This window comes from Miniopterus natalensis, chromosome 11, assembly GCF_054644295.1.
Source record: "Miniopterus natalensis isolate mMinNat1 chromosome 11, mMinNat1.hap1, whole genome shotgun sequence".
In the NCBI taxonomy this organism is placed as follows: domain Eukaryota; kingdom Metazoa; phylum Chordata; class Mammalia; order Chiroptera; family Miniopteridae; genus Miniopterus; species Miniopterus natalensis.
Window position 1 is genome coordinate 41,309,798 of NC_142091.1, and position 18,080 is coordinate 41,327,877.

Below are 18,080 nucleotides of genomic sequence, written 5' to 3' on the forward strand. Positions count from 1 at the left end.
AGGTAAGATTCTAAAGCCAAGAAAAGCAACAGCTAAAGACAGTTGATGAAAGACAGTAGCTAATACCTTTCCGAATCCAAAGCCTGGCAGAAAAGGACTTTGTCATCCACTAATTGTATATTCTGGCCAGCTATCTGTTTTTCTGGGTGAGTTTCTTCTCCATGAATTGGGACCTGTGTATTGCTCAAAGTTTCTAATTGGAGCAAATTTTAACAGGAGTGGAAAGGACAGTGAATTAAATAATCTTTTTTAAATATATATATCTTTATTGATTTCAGAGAGAGGAAAGGAGAGAGAGAGAGAGAGAAACATCAATGATGAGAGAGTCATTGATCAGCTGCCTCCTGCACGCCCCCAACTGGGGATCGAGCCCGCAACACGGGCATGTGCCCTGACCGGGAATTGAACCCTGATTGCCTGGATCCTAGGAAGATGCTCAACAGCTGAACCATGCCCGGCCGGGCTAAATAATCTTGACCCTGTATCTCTCAACAACACACTTTCCTTTGGCATGTCACCTTTTTCCCTCTTACTCAAGTTTATCATTAATAAGGCAGATAGATTAGATTCCTGTCAGTTAGAGATGGAAGAGGTGCAAAGATGAGCTACTACTATCTTCTTAATTACATTTGAAGGAAAGTCAGAACTGGCACATTCCAGTTAATTAGTGGCAGGGCAAGAGGAAAATAAGGTTTTCAGCTTTCTCTTCTAGGTAAACATTAGAAAAGGAGATAGTCTTGTGGTTTGGAAAATGTGTGTGTGTGTGCTTGCAGTTTGAGCAGGAGAGCTTGAAATATGTAAAAATAAAGTCAAAGATAGAAGCATCCTATCATTACTTGAAGAGCTTTGGTATCTGGTCTTGTTGCCACTGTAACTACAATTCATATCCTGTCCCCTGATATGAAATACAGTCTATTCTTTATCTGGGGCATTAAAACCTCATTTTTAAATTTATTTTTATCTTTTCTGTCTCTTGTTTCTAACACTTTGCCTTGCCTCCATTTAAGATATCTTTTTATTCCTTTCTCTTTCTCTTTCACTCAGAGTCCAAGAATGGACATTTTCTGATCTGATTATCATAGAAAAATAAATTGTTTAATATGTGTGCTTTTGCTGTCTTAGAAGATATTTTTAATCTAAACACTTTTAGGAAACTGGTTTTCCTATTCATATGTTTTCCATCTACCTAAGACTAGATTGATAATCTTTTAACAATGGATTGTTAATCTTCAGAAAGTTTCCTCATTTCTGTATTTTGTTTTATACTTCCTTAAGAAGGTAGTAATGGCCCCGGGGTTGAGCGTCGACCTCGGATCCAGGTGATCAGGGTTCGATTCCCCGTCAGGGCACATGCCTGGGTTGCGGGCTGCAGCAGATCAATGACTCTCTCATCACTGATGTTTCTATCTCTCTCTCTCCCTCTCTCTCTCCCTTCCTCTCTCTGAAATCAATAAAGATATATTAAAAAAAAAAAAAAAAAGGTAGCAAGGCATCTCTGTCTTCACGAAAGTTCTCTATAAGTTTTGAGAAGCACTAGTTACCAAATATTGAGTAAATACTTTCTTCCATACTCTGTGCTGAGTTTTTCATATGTAAACTTGTTTAGCCCTTCCAATAATTCAATGAATGAAGTGATATTATTACTCCCAAATGATATTACTATTCTCAAGTAAACTTAAGAAATTTGGACAAGATTCCATGTGAGGAAGTAGATAGATCCAGCATTATTAGATAATGTTATATTTCTAAATTCTTTTCCCATGATTTCAAAATACTGAATTTGTCTGTTTGTTATGAGATGATCAGTCAGATGCAGCCATGAGAGAAGACAAAGGAAAGGCTCAGGAAAACAGGTTATTATACCAACCAGTCCTAGAGACAGGAGGCACAGCAGGCCTTGCAGGGTCCAACAGAAAACCACCAAGGGATAGGGTTATGGGGCTGGGAGTTGAGACAGAAGGAGGAGGGGGGGTGGTGGAGCTAAGGTGCTTAAGCCAAGGCCTTTATTAGATTTTCCACAGCAAAGGCAGGGAAGGGTGAACAGTTTAACATTGACTAGTTTGAGTAATTTTGGCGACCTTTGATTAAGGTAGAGGAAAATTGCCTCCTGGAGTGCATGGGCCAGATAAAGGGGTATGGATTGTTTTGTTTGCATATCAGAACTATGCTCTTTGTATGTTCATGTCACAATAACAAGATATATCCATATTTATCACCATCACTTTTAGGGAATCCACATTTCCCCTTCCTAACCTCATTGTATATGGGCAGCAAAGGGAATTTCTTTTCGAAAAATTTCAAAATGTTTTTATTCTATATCTCTTTATTGCCTTAGATATAGTCTACTGATGAATGTAGCTACCAAAGCTCATATAACAAGATCTCCTCTTCATCAACTATGAAAGTATTTTATTACGTCAGGGACTTTCAAGTTATACCCAAGTATATATTCCTACTGACTGTGAACCAGTCCATTTTTTCGCTATAATTTTACAGCAGTAATTTCTCTAGTTACTCTTTAAAGAAAAATATAGAAGCTCCCATTCAGAGTTATATTTCCTATTCAATGTATGTGGCTATGACAAAATTATAAGGAAGATAAAATAAAACCCTTGGATGATGTTAAGTTTGTAGAATGGTTAATGAAAAAGAAAAAACAGAGTATATAAAGTTTTTTAGGCTTTAGTGAGTAGATTTCTAAAGAAAAAGAGTTGGAATATTATCAAAATATCAGAAGTTTGGAGTGGATGTGAAGTGAACCAATATAATAAGAAATATCATAATTTATTCTTATTGCCAACTGATAGCATTACAATGAAAGAAAGCACCTAGGTTAGGTTGAACTTCATTATAAATAGTAGTGTGGCCCACAGCCAGCCTTGCCCTTTTGTATCTGAAACACATTAATGTCATCAAAATATTTAAGCTACAGGGTTCAACCAATAGGCCAATTTGTATGTTTTACTATTCCATCCTAATTAATTGTGCCTTTAATTCAACTGACTTCCTATTTATCTTCTCTACTTTCTGTCTCCTATAAGATCTGTGAGTACTTACATCACCTTCTACCCCACTGTTTTACACAACCACTTTTAAATCTAATAGACCAGAATTATCTCAGTAAGTCAAATATCTCCTCCACTACTGACAAAAGCAACTCCTCCAGATCACTTCCAAGAACCCAGATAATGGGCCTGTACATAAGCAAATCAATCAATATTTGTTGAAAGAACAACACTCTTCACTTCCTCATCTGAAAGTCAATTTGTTAGGTTTGTGGGCAGATGTTTCAGTTCCTATACTAGAGAAAATGGAAAGAAAAGGGAAAGGCTGCCACTCTCTGGGGATTCTGAGCTTTGAACAAAATGAACAAGACATTGGGATTAAAGATCTAGTCTACAATTTCAAGTTTCACAGAGAAATTTTGCCTAATCTGAAGTGTGTCTGGAGTTAGGAGTTGGATATGCACAAAAAAGTTAATGTTACCTGTGACACCATCTGAGAACTTTTCAAAACCCAGCAAGGTCAATGCTGTTAGAATCATAATTCCCATTTCTAGAATTTCTAGGTGATAAACACTGGATATATGTTCCTCATTCCCAAACACTCTTATTGACTTTGGAGAAAGATATCAAAGAATCTTATTCTGATACTGACTTAAATGGATTCCCAAAGATTCAAAGTCAAGTGGCCACATTTTCATCATGTTTTTCATGCTCAAGGAGAAATGGTGAGGAAAACTCCCTCCTTTCTTCTTATCCACAATTTTTTCTCTGAATAGGTAATGGACTCAGTGGTGAGGAAAGGATTTGCCAACCTGATGAAATCTACCAACATGTCATATCTGAACCCCAAAACAGTGATCCTGATTGGGATCCCTGGACTAGAGCATGTGCAGTTTTGGATTGGATTTCCCTTTTTTGGTGTATGCCTCATGTCTCTTCTAGGGAACATTTTCTTGTTAATCATCATCCCTACAGAACGCAGTCTTCACCAACCCATGTACATTTTCCTGGCAGTGCTGGCAGCCACTGACCTAGCTCTCTGTGTAGCCATTGCTCCAAAGATGTTGGCCATCTTCTGGTTTGGCTCTTGTTCCATGGCTTTTGATGCTTGCCTTACCCAGCTCTTCTTCATTCATGCTTTGCAGGGTATGGAATCTGGCATCCTGTTGGCCATGGCTTTTGACCGCTATGTTGCCATCTGTAATCCCTTGAGGCACACATCCATCCTCACACCTTTCTTTTTAGTTCAGATGATACTGATTGTGGTAATACGGGCAACGGTGCTTGTCGGGATTTTACCTATTCTACTGAAACGACTGCAACTTTTCCAGTCTGTGGTTATTGTCCATTCCTATTGTGAGCACATGGCTGTTGTCAAGTTGGCCGCAGAAGATGTCTATATTAACAAATCATACGGGCTCTTTGTAGCTTTTGCTATCCTGGGTTTTGACATGATCTCTGTCTTCATCTCCTACATTCTAATTTTTCAGGCTGTTTTTCGTCTTTCCCAGAAGGAGGCAAGACTTAAAGCATTCAGCACTTGTACTGCCCATATTGTTGTCTTCCTGGAGTTTTATATCCTTGCCTTTTTTTCCTTCCTCAGCCACCGTTTTGGACAAGTGTCACCCTATGTCCACATCTTATTGTCTACCATCTATCTCCTTGTGCCCCCTGCCCTTAACCCCATTGTTTATGGTGTGAAGACCAAAGAGATACGAAGGAGGGTTGAACAGATTTGTATTCTGAAGCTTGACAACCAGGAATGATACAAAAATAATATGCAATAGGGAATATATGCATTTGTCTGTTTAAGATGAAAACTCCTGCACTATGTTTATCTTGGTGAGGTTTTTACATTACAATAATCTCCCTTAAATAACCTATATTTTAAAAACATGAAATTAACCTGGGTGAAAAATATATATGTATATTATAAATTCCTATCATCCTTCATCTTTCCCTTTCTTTTATTTTTTATCTATTCTTATAATCCTGATATGATAATTAATGGCATAATATAGTTTTGTACCTAAAGTGCTAAAAATGTACCTCTCTTTCTTTCCTATGGGCTGTAAAGACTTTATGAGTCAGCTACAGGCTAAAAAAAATTTGGCTTTTTTCCTGAATTGGAAGTAACTAAGATTACTGAACAACTTAGAATTCTTACCATTATAAAAATAGAATTTGAAGGCTCTGGTGACTGGCTTTTCAATTATAAGAAGAATATGCTAGACAAAATACTTTTTTGTGGCAACTAAATTTTACATATTTCAGGAGTTGTTGATAAAAAGGTAAATTTTAGCTCATTATTGCTAAGAACTCTATGGAAACACACTGCCCCGTCCTCCCCCAATATATTTGTGTGAATAAAAAGCTATAAATGGAATTTTCAAATAGGAGTGAATAATCCTCTATAAGGATGCCATTCTTCACATGGCAGATGGGCTTACAAAAGTATCATGACAGCTGTAAGTATTACTGACTGGGTTGAATCAGAGTATCAGAAACAATTGTCAGTAATACATTTATTTACATTAACTCTAAATAAAGACACTAACCATTCATAGCATATATAGTGGAACAATGTCACATTCTGAAGAATGTTATTATTGGCAGATGCCTACTGTTGCTATAATTATTTTCAATAGATGAAAATGTGAACTTATGAGTGATTGGTTTTGGGGTTACTTAATTAGTAAAAATATTTAAGTGCCTTTTTCCTCTACATGATTTACCACTTCGTACTTTACCCAATCCATCTTTGTTTCTGGAATAGTACATGGAGTGGATTGAGAGTCTTGTCACAGTGGGGCAGAGGCCAGAAGATAAGCTAACCTCTTGAGTTATGGGAGGAAACTGCTGTGATGCAGAATAAGGCATACTGTCCCAGAAACAAAGAGACGTGCCGTGGCTCCATAAATCCCTATAAATCTTTATATACAGAAGCAAAAGTATTTTTGCTATTTTGGAATTTCTGGAGGAAAAAACCTAAGTCACAAAGCTGAGAGGAAACCATATACATAAATATATGATGAGAGATGATATGCAGAGCACTGAAAGATAATCACCTGTGAACAATGACAGAGATGTTTGGGAACATAATACAGAACCTAGAGAGAAGGCAGAAAATGAAAAATCATTTATGATGGAAGTGAAAGAAAGCTGAGTGTGGCAAATTGTACTTTCTAAGCATGGCTATCACTGTGTCTTTCATATGTATGTAATCCTGCCACATCTCATGAAGAATAAACTCTTCTTTATACCCTTCAATAAGTTGGAGGCCCTGCAACTCCTATGAGTACAACATATGTCAATCTGTGCCAGTTTTTGGCAGAATCCTTAACTGATACCATACCTTTTCTTATTTTCATGCCACCATGTAAGAACTCCCTGGGGTTCTACTCTGATGGAACAGCACTCAGTGTGGAGGTGGACTGAGGTGTCTGACATCTGGGTCAAAAAGAAACCTTGTACCCAGGTCTGCATTCCCATTCCAAACACTACCTGCGACTGCTTGAGGGACTCCAAATGAGAACTCCACAGCTGAGTCCAAGCAATCAACAGACCTTTGAAGGGAAAAAGAATCATAAACTATTATTTAAAACCATTCAATGTTAGGGTGTCATATTACACAACAATACTTAAATGTAAGGAAAAAATTACATCAGGAGTTGGATTCTGTAGCAAAAACCTTAAACATGCAGTCTTGGCTTTGAGAGTAGATAGACAAAAGCTTAAAGGTACCAATGTTAATGAAGGCTTTAAATAGAGTGACAAAATTGTTATGTGCAAGAGAATAGAGGGATCTGTTCTTTGTGATGGTGGAACAATTGACAAAACTGTCATCTTTTCTCATGTACGAAATTAAAAAATATATTCAATGAACATTTCCAGAGAATGTTGAAAGTACCACATCTAATAAAATATGTATAGAAAAAGATGCATTGAAGAAGTGTTTAACTTTCAAGTAGAACTCAGAGAAACCATAAAGGTTTATGATATTTCTAAGTTGAATACAAAACTGTTTCTCATTTACTTCTTTTGTATATATTTATATACTCTTTTTGTTAGGGCACAGTTTTTTTAAATTTTTTTGTGGGGGGAAGAGACACCACACTCTTAATTAAGAGAAACACTTTTATGAGTACAGAGGTCTGCCTTTTTTGTTTTGTTTTTTTTTTTACACTTATCATGCCATGAATTCATAGAGAATGGGTTCTAGCAGCTCAAGGTCCTTTCCATTGGTTCTCACAAATTGTGCTTCTCTGGGTGGAGCAGGCTGATGTTTCGGTTGAGCCTTATATACTCTTAAAGAGCTGGCCTCTGGAAAAAAAGTAAGTATTTTTAAGATTCCTTACTATTCAAAAGAACTGCCAGGTTAGACTAAAAAGAACAGTGACAGCTGAAAATGAGGAGAATCATTGGGATCCCCAACCTATAGGCTTAGAAAGATGAAGTGAAAACGGGAGACTTTTTGTAAAAGAAAGTGAATGATAATTCGAAGTCTAGAGCCTAGATCTTAGAGGGTAAAACCAGAACTATAAAGAGAAATAAAATTATCCTCATGGGGAAAGATAGAACCGCTGAATCAAGAACCTAGCAATATGTGCCTTAAATTTCAGTATATTGTGAACCAGTAACTGCAGGTTCCACTTTTTTCCCTCTTTGGAATGGGAGTGTTTTTGCAGTTATCCTTTTGCTGTATTAACATTGTATGTTGGCAATGTGAGAGGCAAATGACTTATCCCTTCAGTTAATAGGTGTTCAGAGAAAAAGAAACCATATTCCAAGAACTACATCTAAAGGATCATACTCATGAAGCCTCAGCTACACCTAAATATGATTTAGATGATGAAATTCTGATAGAATGCCATCATGGAGTGAGACCTGGAAGTTTGGAGGAGGTCTGAGTGTATGTTGCATCTGAGAAGAACCATTCCAGACTGTATTTATCAATGATGGCTATAACAATATCTTCTAAATTTCATGTTCTTCTGCAATGTAATCAGCAGGAGTCTGCTTCCCAACCCCTTGAATTTGGTCAAATCCTATGACTGCTTTGAACAACAGAATACTACAGAAGTGATGCTGTGTAAGTCTTGGATGCAGACCATATCTAACCTAGCAGCTTCTGTTTTTTATCTTTTGAGCCCTGAAACACCGGGTAAGAAACACAGGCTAATTTTAAGGGATGAGAGACCCAAGGGAGGAGAACAGAAGCACGAGGCTTGTCAGTGAAGAAGCAATATTGGGTGCTGTCCATCCTTTTGAACCTTCTGAGAATCCATCTGCAGCCCTTTTTTTGTCATGCACCCATGTGAAAACATAAAGTGAGAATATTAAATTGAGCTCAGTCAACCCAACACTCTAAGTTTTGATTTGTTTGTAATGTAGCAAAAGATAATCATGATAATTGGGGAGGGAAATTATACTTAAGGAAACACATTGGTCCGCTGAAGTCGAAATAACATGTCCACATAATATTCAGAAGTGGAGTTGAAGAGATTTCACTACAAAAAGATCCTCAATAGAGTAGAATGTTGGCCAAACAAAATGCTTCTTTCTTCCCTCTCTCCCCCTTTCCCTTCCTCCTTCCCTTCCTCTCTCCCTCTTTCTGTCTGTCTTTTCTCTACTTCCTTTCTTTTCTTCCTCTCATCTTTCCTTCCTTTCTTTTATTTTTAGCACATAAGCTGAATGTGTAGGCTCATGCATTCTTTTATATTCATGCTGTTTTATCAGAGAAGTTATTTGAAATGGGACTTGACCTACTCAACAAGTTTATTTAACTCATATACCATAGAAAATCTAGATATTATGAAAACAAATATAAACAAAATACTCATTTATTTTCTTTTTTTTGAATCTTTATTGTTGAAAGTACCACAAATGCCCCTTTTTTTCCCCCATTGACTCCCTCCACCCTGTTCCTGCCCCTTCCCCAGGCCTTCCCTGCACTATTGTTTGTCCATGGGCTATGCCTATATGCGTATAAGTTCTTCTCTTCCTGCCCCCACTCCTTCCCTCTGAAATATGTCAGTTTGTAGCATGTTTCAATGTCTCTGGATCTGTTTTGTTCATCAGTTTATTTTGTTCATTAGATTCCACACATAAGTGAGATCATGTGATACTTGTCTTTCTCTGACTGGCTTATTTTGCTTAGCTAAATATTCATTTTAATGTAGAAAAAGATTACCTTAATAAGCAATTATCAAATTGTGTGATATGTGCTATGATTAAGAAAGGATAAGGTGACACTGGAGACCATTGAAATAAATGCAATAGAGAGTGAAGAAAAAAAGGAGGCAGGAGATTAGAGAAGGCTTATGAAGGAAGTATTGCCTAAGATGAGCACTGAAATTTGATAAAGAGCACATAGTTGTGCCCAAAGCCGTTCCGTCCTTGCTCCTTGACACAGTCCTTCAAGGAGGAGACATCTGCACAGCCAATGCTCCATGGGACTTGGCATATGGCAAGTCCCTCTTCCCATACTTGTTCCCCTTCCTGATGTTCTGTGTCCTTACCCAAGTCACTGCACCAGAAAAAGTCATTGCCCTCGCTGGAAACTTTTCCCTAGCAGGGGAGTCGGATGGGACTGGAAAAGACAATGATTCAGTAAAAGCCCCAAGGAGTATGGGAAAATCATGTGCCGCTCATGAGGAACCCAGACTGTCAGCAGAAAGTTTAGGACTTGTTAGGCCCATTACCACAGGAAGTTCCCCACCGAGGGAGAGGCCTGGGTCCGGGCCCTGCTGACTCGGCGGCACAGGGCCATCCACAGGGAGGCCACCAGGGAGTTCCCACAAGGAATGTATTACTGGGGGATGTTTATATTAATGGAAAACTCTGGGAATCCCCACAAGGAAAGAGCAGTCTAGGAAAGAGATTATTTCAATCTACACCTGAACCCTTATCATACACAGGATATTACAATGAGGACGGACTGCTGCGGGGAATGTGAGCGGAGAGACCAAGGCAGGTGCCAGGCAGGCGGTCAGTCACCATGGCTGAAAACAGTCACGTGCAAGCTCCAGAGCCCTTCCTTAGGACTCGCATAACCTTCACATAGGAAAGCTGGCTTAGTTATTCTCCTCTTAGCTATGTGGTAGAACAATAAAACAGTAAGTTCAGAATATAAATAACAAACAAGATTAACCTGTAGAATAGCCTATAGAAATATAAACAATAGGTATGACTAAAATTAACATACCTAAATAGATGTAAATTCTTTAGCAAAGATCAGATAAGGTATATCCATTAACTGTGAAAGGCCAAAACAAAAACTGGAACAAAGCATGATGTCATGTTGTTTAACCAGCAACAAAATCAAATAGTATAAAGACAGTTGTAACAAGGCAATAAAGGGAGACTCTGATTGTCCAGATGCTCTGAATGCTGTCTCCATGTCCTTCATTCTTCATCTACACCGTCCACACCTTTGGGGACCCTTGGACCTCTTGGGCTGGACCTTAGCATACTTGTAGCATTCTGAGAAGGTTATTAATTTATTTGAGCAAGTTTATGTATCTGAAAACTTGTTCAGCCAAAATGTGACGTTAATAGTGGTTTTGCATATTTATTGATATAATTGATATGTCCACCAGATATATGTACATACACAGGTCCTTGATATATATGCCTACATTCATTGTTACTTCATTTGAAATAATGTGCTTCCAATTTATGTTATGTAATACAATCAGATAAGCAATAAAATTAACAAAATGTTTTCCCGTTATTACTTGCATTAGCATTTGGGGAGAGCTCTGGTCATGAGGGTTTCATAACAACTACATTCTGATGAGAAGGACAAATCTCAGTTACATCCCCAAACTGACTAAGCCCTCCTCTTGCCTTGGTTATTCCTTTCTTGGTGAAGCCCCAAATCTGGCAGGATTTATCTTTACCTGCAACCTAACATGATTTCCAGTTCCATATCCCAGGTCCCCCCGTCTACCTCAGGTGTCAACCTCAGTCTCCATGACAGTGCAGGATCCGCAGCACCCACGCCCGCATTTGCTTGGTCCGGGCTCCATATATCAAGGGGTTAATCATGGGAGGCACTAGGAAGTAGAGATTGTCAATGACAATCTGTAGATGGGGAGCCATACGATAGCCTAAAATCTGGGCCAGAACAGAAAAGACAACAGGAGAATAAAAGAGAGCAATGACACAAAGATGAGAGCCACACGTGCTGAGAGCTTTGCCCCGTGCCTCCCACGAGGGTATGCGAAAGACAGCACGAAGGATCAGCCCGTACGACAGACTGATGAAAAACAGGTCAAACCCCACGGATGCTGCAATAACCATGAGGCTGTAGACAATGTGGTCGGAGATGTCTCCACAGGCTATCTGCACCACGGCCATGTAGGCACAGTAGGAATAAGCAATAATGTGGGTTTGAAAGCTTTCCAGCCTTTTCGCTAGGATGGGTGCTGGGGTCAGCACGGCCACTGCCCTTGCCAGGACAGCCAGGGCCATTTTCACAAGTACGTTGTTAGCAAGGATGGTTGTATATCTCAGAGGGTGCCAGATAGCTACGAACCTGTCAAAAGCCATGGCCAGGAGGATCCCAGACTCCATGATATAAAAGGAAGGGATGAAAAACATCTGTGTGAGGCAAGCATTGAAGCTAATTTCTTTGGCATTCATCCAGAAAATACTCAGTATGCGGGGCACAGTGACACTGACCAGAGACAGGTCAACAACCGATAGCATGGCCAGGAGGAGAAACATGGGCTCATGAAGACTCTTCTCCACTTGGATGATGCATAAGATGGTGACATTGCCAAGGACTGTAATGACAAAGACCAAGAAAAAAGGCACAGAGAACCATCCATGGAAAGATTCCAGTCCAGGAATTCCAGCCAGAACAAATGTCAAGGGCTGAGGAATGGAGTTGTTGCAAGAGGACATCCCTACCCTGAGCTCTTCCAAGGTCTGATTCCTGGGGAGAAAGAAACAAGGGACATTTTGAAATCACTGTATCATTTGCACTTAAAGTACCAGGTATTATAGTACTTCATGGTGATAATCATAATTATATTATGTCAACTAATGATCAAATAAACGCTTCAGTTACTTGAGGTAAGGAGGGAGATAAACCTAGGCTACTTTCTCTGCAAGAGAAGGAAACAATCTTAGGGATACATTCTCAATAAAGATATATTATCTCCATAGTTTAAATTGTCCTACGGCTCTGATCTCATTTAATATTCACTGTGTGAAATCCTGTAGGATTTTCCCCCAGACAGCAGGACCTGGCAAGAGGCTCAACATTTTTAAAAGTACAGGCAGAAGCTAGCAATCATGATTTTCACGCAAGATGAGGAAGTTGAGTTTTATCATCCAAGGGCCCTCAGCCCTTGAGATTGGCCTTGGTGCTTTAGGATTCTCTGGAGTATTTCCTAATTTTATGAAGAATTTAGGAAATATGCTGATCTTATACCTGGTAGTCTTCTGGAGAAATAAGAGGTATTTTGGATGACAAAGGTGAAATCCAAAAAATGCCTCAATTGATAATAATTTAGTATTTAAGTTCCAGTATTTTAGTATTAAAGAGTGGTTGGGGAATGAGTAAAAGTAAAGTTTAATGGGGTCACATATATATATGAAGTTATATAGTTTTGTAAGGGGAGCATAGTTTAGTGGTTAATTGTAATACATATTTCTATAGAAATAAGACTATTGTATTTGCTGAACATTTTGACCTACATAACTATTTTGAATAGAAGTGTATATTTACAAATTTACAGAGTATTTAATAAAATTTATAGATTAAAGAGTATACTTAGTCAACAGATTATAAGTAAAAAAACCACAAGAATATAATAAAATAAGTTATAGAAACAAGCTTTTTTTGTTATTAATATGACTGAAATTAAATTTCAATATTAAGGTTTAGACTCCAGATTTTGTTAGGAACATTCCAACTATATAATATTCAGAAGAATCACACAAAAAGAGAAATTTTAATAAAAATTTAAGATAAACTCTTAAACGTTTAGTTTTTAAAATGTTGCAGGTCTGTTTGAAGCTATAATTATATACAAATTGCTATAACTTGCTTCAAAATTAGTAGTTTAAAGCATTTTAATTTCTCGTGACCATAAGCAAAATTTAAACTGAAATTAAGATGAAAAAATGTAACACAATATTGCTTTAAAAGTAAAAGTACAATAATATTAATATTGTGTCCTTTTGTTTTAGTTGTTGATGAACTTGGATTATTTGTCTTTTTTTGCAATTAATTTATCTAAATATTTAAGCACTCAAAACAGAGTGACATATCTGCTAAAACACCACATGTACACATCATAAAATTGAAATGTTCAAATCTAAGTATTTCATACATCAGCTGCATTTGGTGAAAGACACACAGTAGCTGAATGATAGGTAGGTCTCCTGGAAGTTCATTTGGTATAGTAGAAATAGCAAAGTCTTTCAGATAACACATGTCTAAGATACAATCTCAGTCCTGCCACTTATTTAGTGTGATTTGAACAAGTTGTGTAAGGCTTTGAACCTCATTTCTTCATATTAAAAGTGGGATGAAGCTTACCTTAAAAACTATGCTAAGGATTAAATTCATCATTAAATTCAAACATTGTATAAAACATACAATATTCCTGACATAATTCTTTGAACTTTTTGGTGCTTTAAAAAATAAAATTTTCTTCTTTTTCTATGAAATACAAAGTTTAAGTGAAAGATGCAAAGAATAATGTTCTTTTTTTTGGTTTTGTTCTGTTTTAATTCTCACCTGAGGATATGTTTTTTCCCTTTGGTTAGAGAGAGAGAGGAAGGGAGAGGAAAAGAGAGAAACAATGATGTGAGAGAGAAATATCAATTAGCTGCCTCCCGTATGCACTCCAACCAAGGACTGAAGCTGCATGCAGCCTGGGTATGTGCCCTGACCGGGAATCTAACCCACCACCTTTTGGCGCAGGAGGCTATGCTCCAATCAACCGCTCAGAGCAGTTCTTTTTGTTTTCTTTGTTTCTCAGAAAGAGCTGTAACTAAAATAATTAATAGTCTTGAACTGACAACATAAGAAAGATTTGATGTCCCTGGTAAGTTTATCCTAAAATATTTTTAGATTTATTATATTCTTGAGTGAAAAGAATATTTAGTGTCACCAGAGATAGATACCTGGACAAATAAAAGATGCTAAGAAAATTTAAAAGGTACATTTTAGATCATTAGAGGAAAGAAACCTATCATAGGCTCAAACAGAAAAGTATACCTTGTGGAACCAGGAGCTCATTATCAGGTAGAAATTGAATGATCATCTATCAGTAATTCTGTAGATAAAAATTCTACATGTGTTGATGACATTAAGATATTATTAGAGTTTTAAGCAACATGGTAAAGTTTTGCCTGGCTATTAGAAATAATTGCCAGCAACAAAAATATCAACATTAATTACAAGTAAAGAGACCATCAATTTAGATGTGAAAATCAGAAAGGTACTTATTATTTCCTAAAGAATGTCACGGGCATTCTAAAAATTGCACACCCCAACCATGTTTTTAAACGGGTTGGTGATTGGTATTTCGGAATCTCTTGTTTCCTACATAACTTTGCATCCCGGGATTTTCTACTCTTTTCCCTCCCTCTTCTCTCTTTTCCTAGAGTAGTACCTGTAGATGGCTGAGTCTGGTCACAGTAGGACTGGGACCAGCAAAGCAACTGCCCACATGAGGTATGGAAAAGATCTGTTGATGTCCAAAATAAGATGTAGTGTATGAACTGGAGGCAGATTTATACTGGTTTGTCCTGTCCTCCCTCCCCCACCCCTCTGCCCATGGTCTCTAGTGGCCTCTTTGTTAAGCAAAGTGCTTTACTTAGCTTGGATATTATGGGGAATAAAGCCTAGAGCCAGTTATTTGTAGATAAGCACATTTAGTTAAAGGGACTGAAGGAGAGTAGACTTAGTATTGTGAGCACACAATGGAGTATACAGATGTTGTATTGTAAAGTTGTACATCTGAAACTTATATAATGTTATTAACCAATGTTACCCCAATACATTTAAAGTTTTAAAATCAGATGTTTGGGAGCACTGTAAAACTAATTGTTGGTTCTTTGAGGGAGGTGAAATGTATGGTGTAGGAACTAACGAGAAGAGTAAGGACTGGGGGATCATTTAGAACAAAATTAAAAAACACTTGGAGTAAAAGAATGCAGAGCTCTTTGCAGCTATAATTATATACAAATTGCTATAGCTTGCTTCAAAATCAACAGTTTAAAACATTTTAATTTCCTGTGACCTTTGGAGATCCATAAGCAATACTTAAACTAAACTAAGCAATACTTAAACTAAAATTAAGAGTCTTGATTTTCTATACGCAATTAGGATGCAAAAAAGATGGAAAAAATGTATGCACCAAGTAAATTTTAATTGACAAAATTAAGGCCATTGTTTGGTAAATAAGATACATAATAGAAACAGAGAGGTGAGATTAAAGTAGGAACAATAGAGAAGCTTTAGAAAAAAAATATTGCCCAATTCCAAGTTTAAGAGAGACTGAGTTTCAGTTGCCCCAGGGGCAAGCAAGTCACAGTGAGACCTTGAGCTGAAGTTGGAGGGGGGTGGAGCTGTAGGAATTTCCAGAGGTAAGCCCCTGGGCTGTAGCTGAAGCAGGTGCGGTCTGCAGGAAGTCCTAGGGACAAGCCACACCTAGGCTGGAGCTGTGCTAGGGTGGGTGCAAGCTGAGGAGAGTCCCAAGGGATAGTCTGGTGTCTGGAAGCTTGAGCTGGAGCAGGAGACCTGTTTCAGTGTGTTCTCTCTCTCTCTCTCTCTCTCTCTCTCCCTCCCTCCCTCCCTCTTGTTTTGCAGAAGCTGTCCATTCAGCCTTCAGTTCAGGAGGAATTGCTCTGTTTATAGGTGTAAATTCATTGCGTTCCTGGGAGGAGGTGCTGTCAGGGTCTTCCTATGCCACCAGCTTGGACTGGAAGCCCACAATGATCTTTTTAAAACACAAACCTGATTATGTCACTCCTGTGCATAAAACTTACATTGTCTTCCTCCAGTTTTAAGATAAAATTGAAAATCCTTAGCATGCCCTACACACCCCTGTATGCTACCATCCCAGCCTTACTCAGCAACTTTTTATTTCACCCTCTACTCCAGCCAGTGAAATGGGCTTCCTTTAGTTCTTTGAATGCATGGCACCCTTCCTATCTTAAGATCCACAATGTTCACACATCCTGTTCTCTCTCCTTGTAACATCACAACCCCATTTCATGACCTCTCTTCTTTCTTCAGCTAGTTAACTCCCAATCAGCACTCAAATAAATGACATTTTTAAGGAAGCTTTTCTTAATTCTCTTAGACTAGATCAAAACCCAAGTTATGTGCCCTTATAGAAATCTGTATTATTACTTGACAGCACTTAATATCCAGTATATTTATGCATTTGGGCATCATTTGATTATGTCACTTCTATGAGAATATAAACTTCCCAAGATGTGGACTTCCCTTTGCTCACTCCCCTTCAGAATCTAGCACAACTGGGCACATTTTAGCCAGCCCATAAATCATGTTTAGTTGTATGAATACATGAATAAGTTGCATATCTCTTTTATTTGACTGGAATTTAATTCAGGATTTTTGAATATTTAGTTTTGTGGTTGTTATCTTTGTTAAACCTTTCAAATTTGAGATCCATGGGTAGATAGCTTGTAAGTGCTACCTCCTTAGTTCACATTTCTAAACCTAACATATAAACAATCTTGAGAATTGTCAGGGAATATATTATAATTAAACTCCATAATTCATGGTACTCCAAATAAAAAGAAAATACAGCTAGAAGGTCCAATCTTGGCAATTCATCTTCAGGAAATACCCAACATTATGGCAATAGTCTCAAAGTTTCCATTTTCCTAGGGACTCTCTTCTCTTTACCCTTACTGGCATTGTCATTTTTTCCATTATCTTATAAAAAAGATCATTAATTATAGCCTAATGGTTTTAATTCAGGTACCTTGATTATGACTATCACATGATCAGGAGTTCTAAAATATATGATGTCATAAATTCAATCATCTTATAGCTCCATTCACTGCTTTAGAAGCATTCACTGAACACGTGTTCATAGGACACTGAGAGGTATTAGTGAAAAAAGTAAATAAAGGATAGTCTTTAAGCATAGGATTGAGTACTTTTGTGTTTATTTAAATCGAGGTGGGATGGCACCACTTAATCAATATGTGACACTGAGCAAATTATTTAATCTCTGAGTCCAAATTTCTCATCTGTACAATCATACTAACACTCGGGTGACTATGGTGATAATATATGCATATATGTGTCGTACATTGCACACACATGTGTCTCACAAAGTCTGGCATATAATAAATACACAAAATTATGATAATTATGTTATGATAATCCTTAGGTAATGTTTATTTATTAAAAGCTTACTGTGTGGCACTATAATAAGTACCTTTCTTATATGCTTTCACTCATTTAATCCTTAAAATTCTACAGGGAAGGAAATATTATGACCCTCATTTTATTGATTATGACAACAAGGCCCAGAAAATGCCTGAATATACAAAGATAGTAAATGTCAGAGATAAATGATGAATCCAGGCACTCTGACTTTAGAACCAGTGCACTTAACCTCTAACTATAATAAAAATTTAATTGGGAAAAGTCATATTAATGTCACTACAATATATAATGACATCATTTTACAATAATGGTAGGGACAGTTTTTAATGAGTTTTACTTGAAATAAACTTTCTGATAAGGTGGGAGAGTTTAAATAGGTGCTGTACCTTAAAGGGTAACTAAAGTCTTTGTAGGTAAGAAAGTGTCTGAGCAGAGAGAGAAGCATTCTAAGTAAAACCATGAAGATATAAAGATTCTTATTATTTGAATGAAGGTGGGAGTCTTCATGAATAGAACAGAGAGTGCAACAGTTGTATAAGAACAACAAGAGAAACAGCAGAAAGGTAATTCATAAAGCTTTACTTTAATACAGTAATCTGTGGACAAGATTATTGCAATGTAGAAATTTGCCATATTTCTGCTTAACAACTTCTGTGTGCCTATTCTCATGAAAATAA

At 37.4% G+C, this 18,080-nt stretch overlaps 2 protein-coding genes across 2 annotated transcripts; one reads left to right on the forward strand and one right to left on the reverse strand.

Moving 5' to 3' along the window:
• Window positions 1–3,820: 3,820 nt before the first annotated feature.
• On the forward strand, window positions 3,821–4,771 carry LOC107538635 (olfactory receptor 52A1-like). The gene has a single exon (XM_016214952.2). The coding sequence runs from the start codon at window positions 3,821–3,823 to the stop codon at window positions 4,769–4,771; it is 951 nt and encodes a 316-aa protein (XP_016070438.1).
• A 6,202-nt stretch (window positions 4,772–10,973) lies between these two features.
• LOC107538634 (olfactory receptor 52B2-like) lies at window positions 10,974–11,918 on the reverse strand. The gene has a single exon (XM_016214951.2). The coding sequence runs from the start codon at window positions 11,916–11,918 to the stop codon at window positions 10,974–10,976; it is 945 nt and encodes a 314-aa protein (XP_016070437.2).
• Between the last annotated feature and the right edge of the window lie 6,162 nt (window positions 11,919–18,080).

Excerpts from the sequence above, each read along its gene's own strand:
- LOC107538635 (XM_016214952.2), top strand. The coding sequence starts at position 3,821 with ATGAAATCTACCAACATGTCATATCTGAACCCCAAAACAGTGATCCTG.
- LOC107538634 (XM_016214951.2), bottom strand. The coding sequence starts at position 11,918 with ATGTCCTCTTGCAACAACTCCATTCCTCAGCCCTTGACATTTGTTCTG.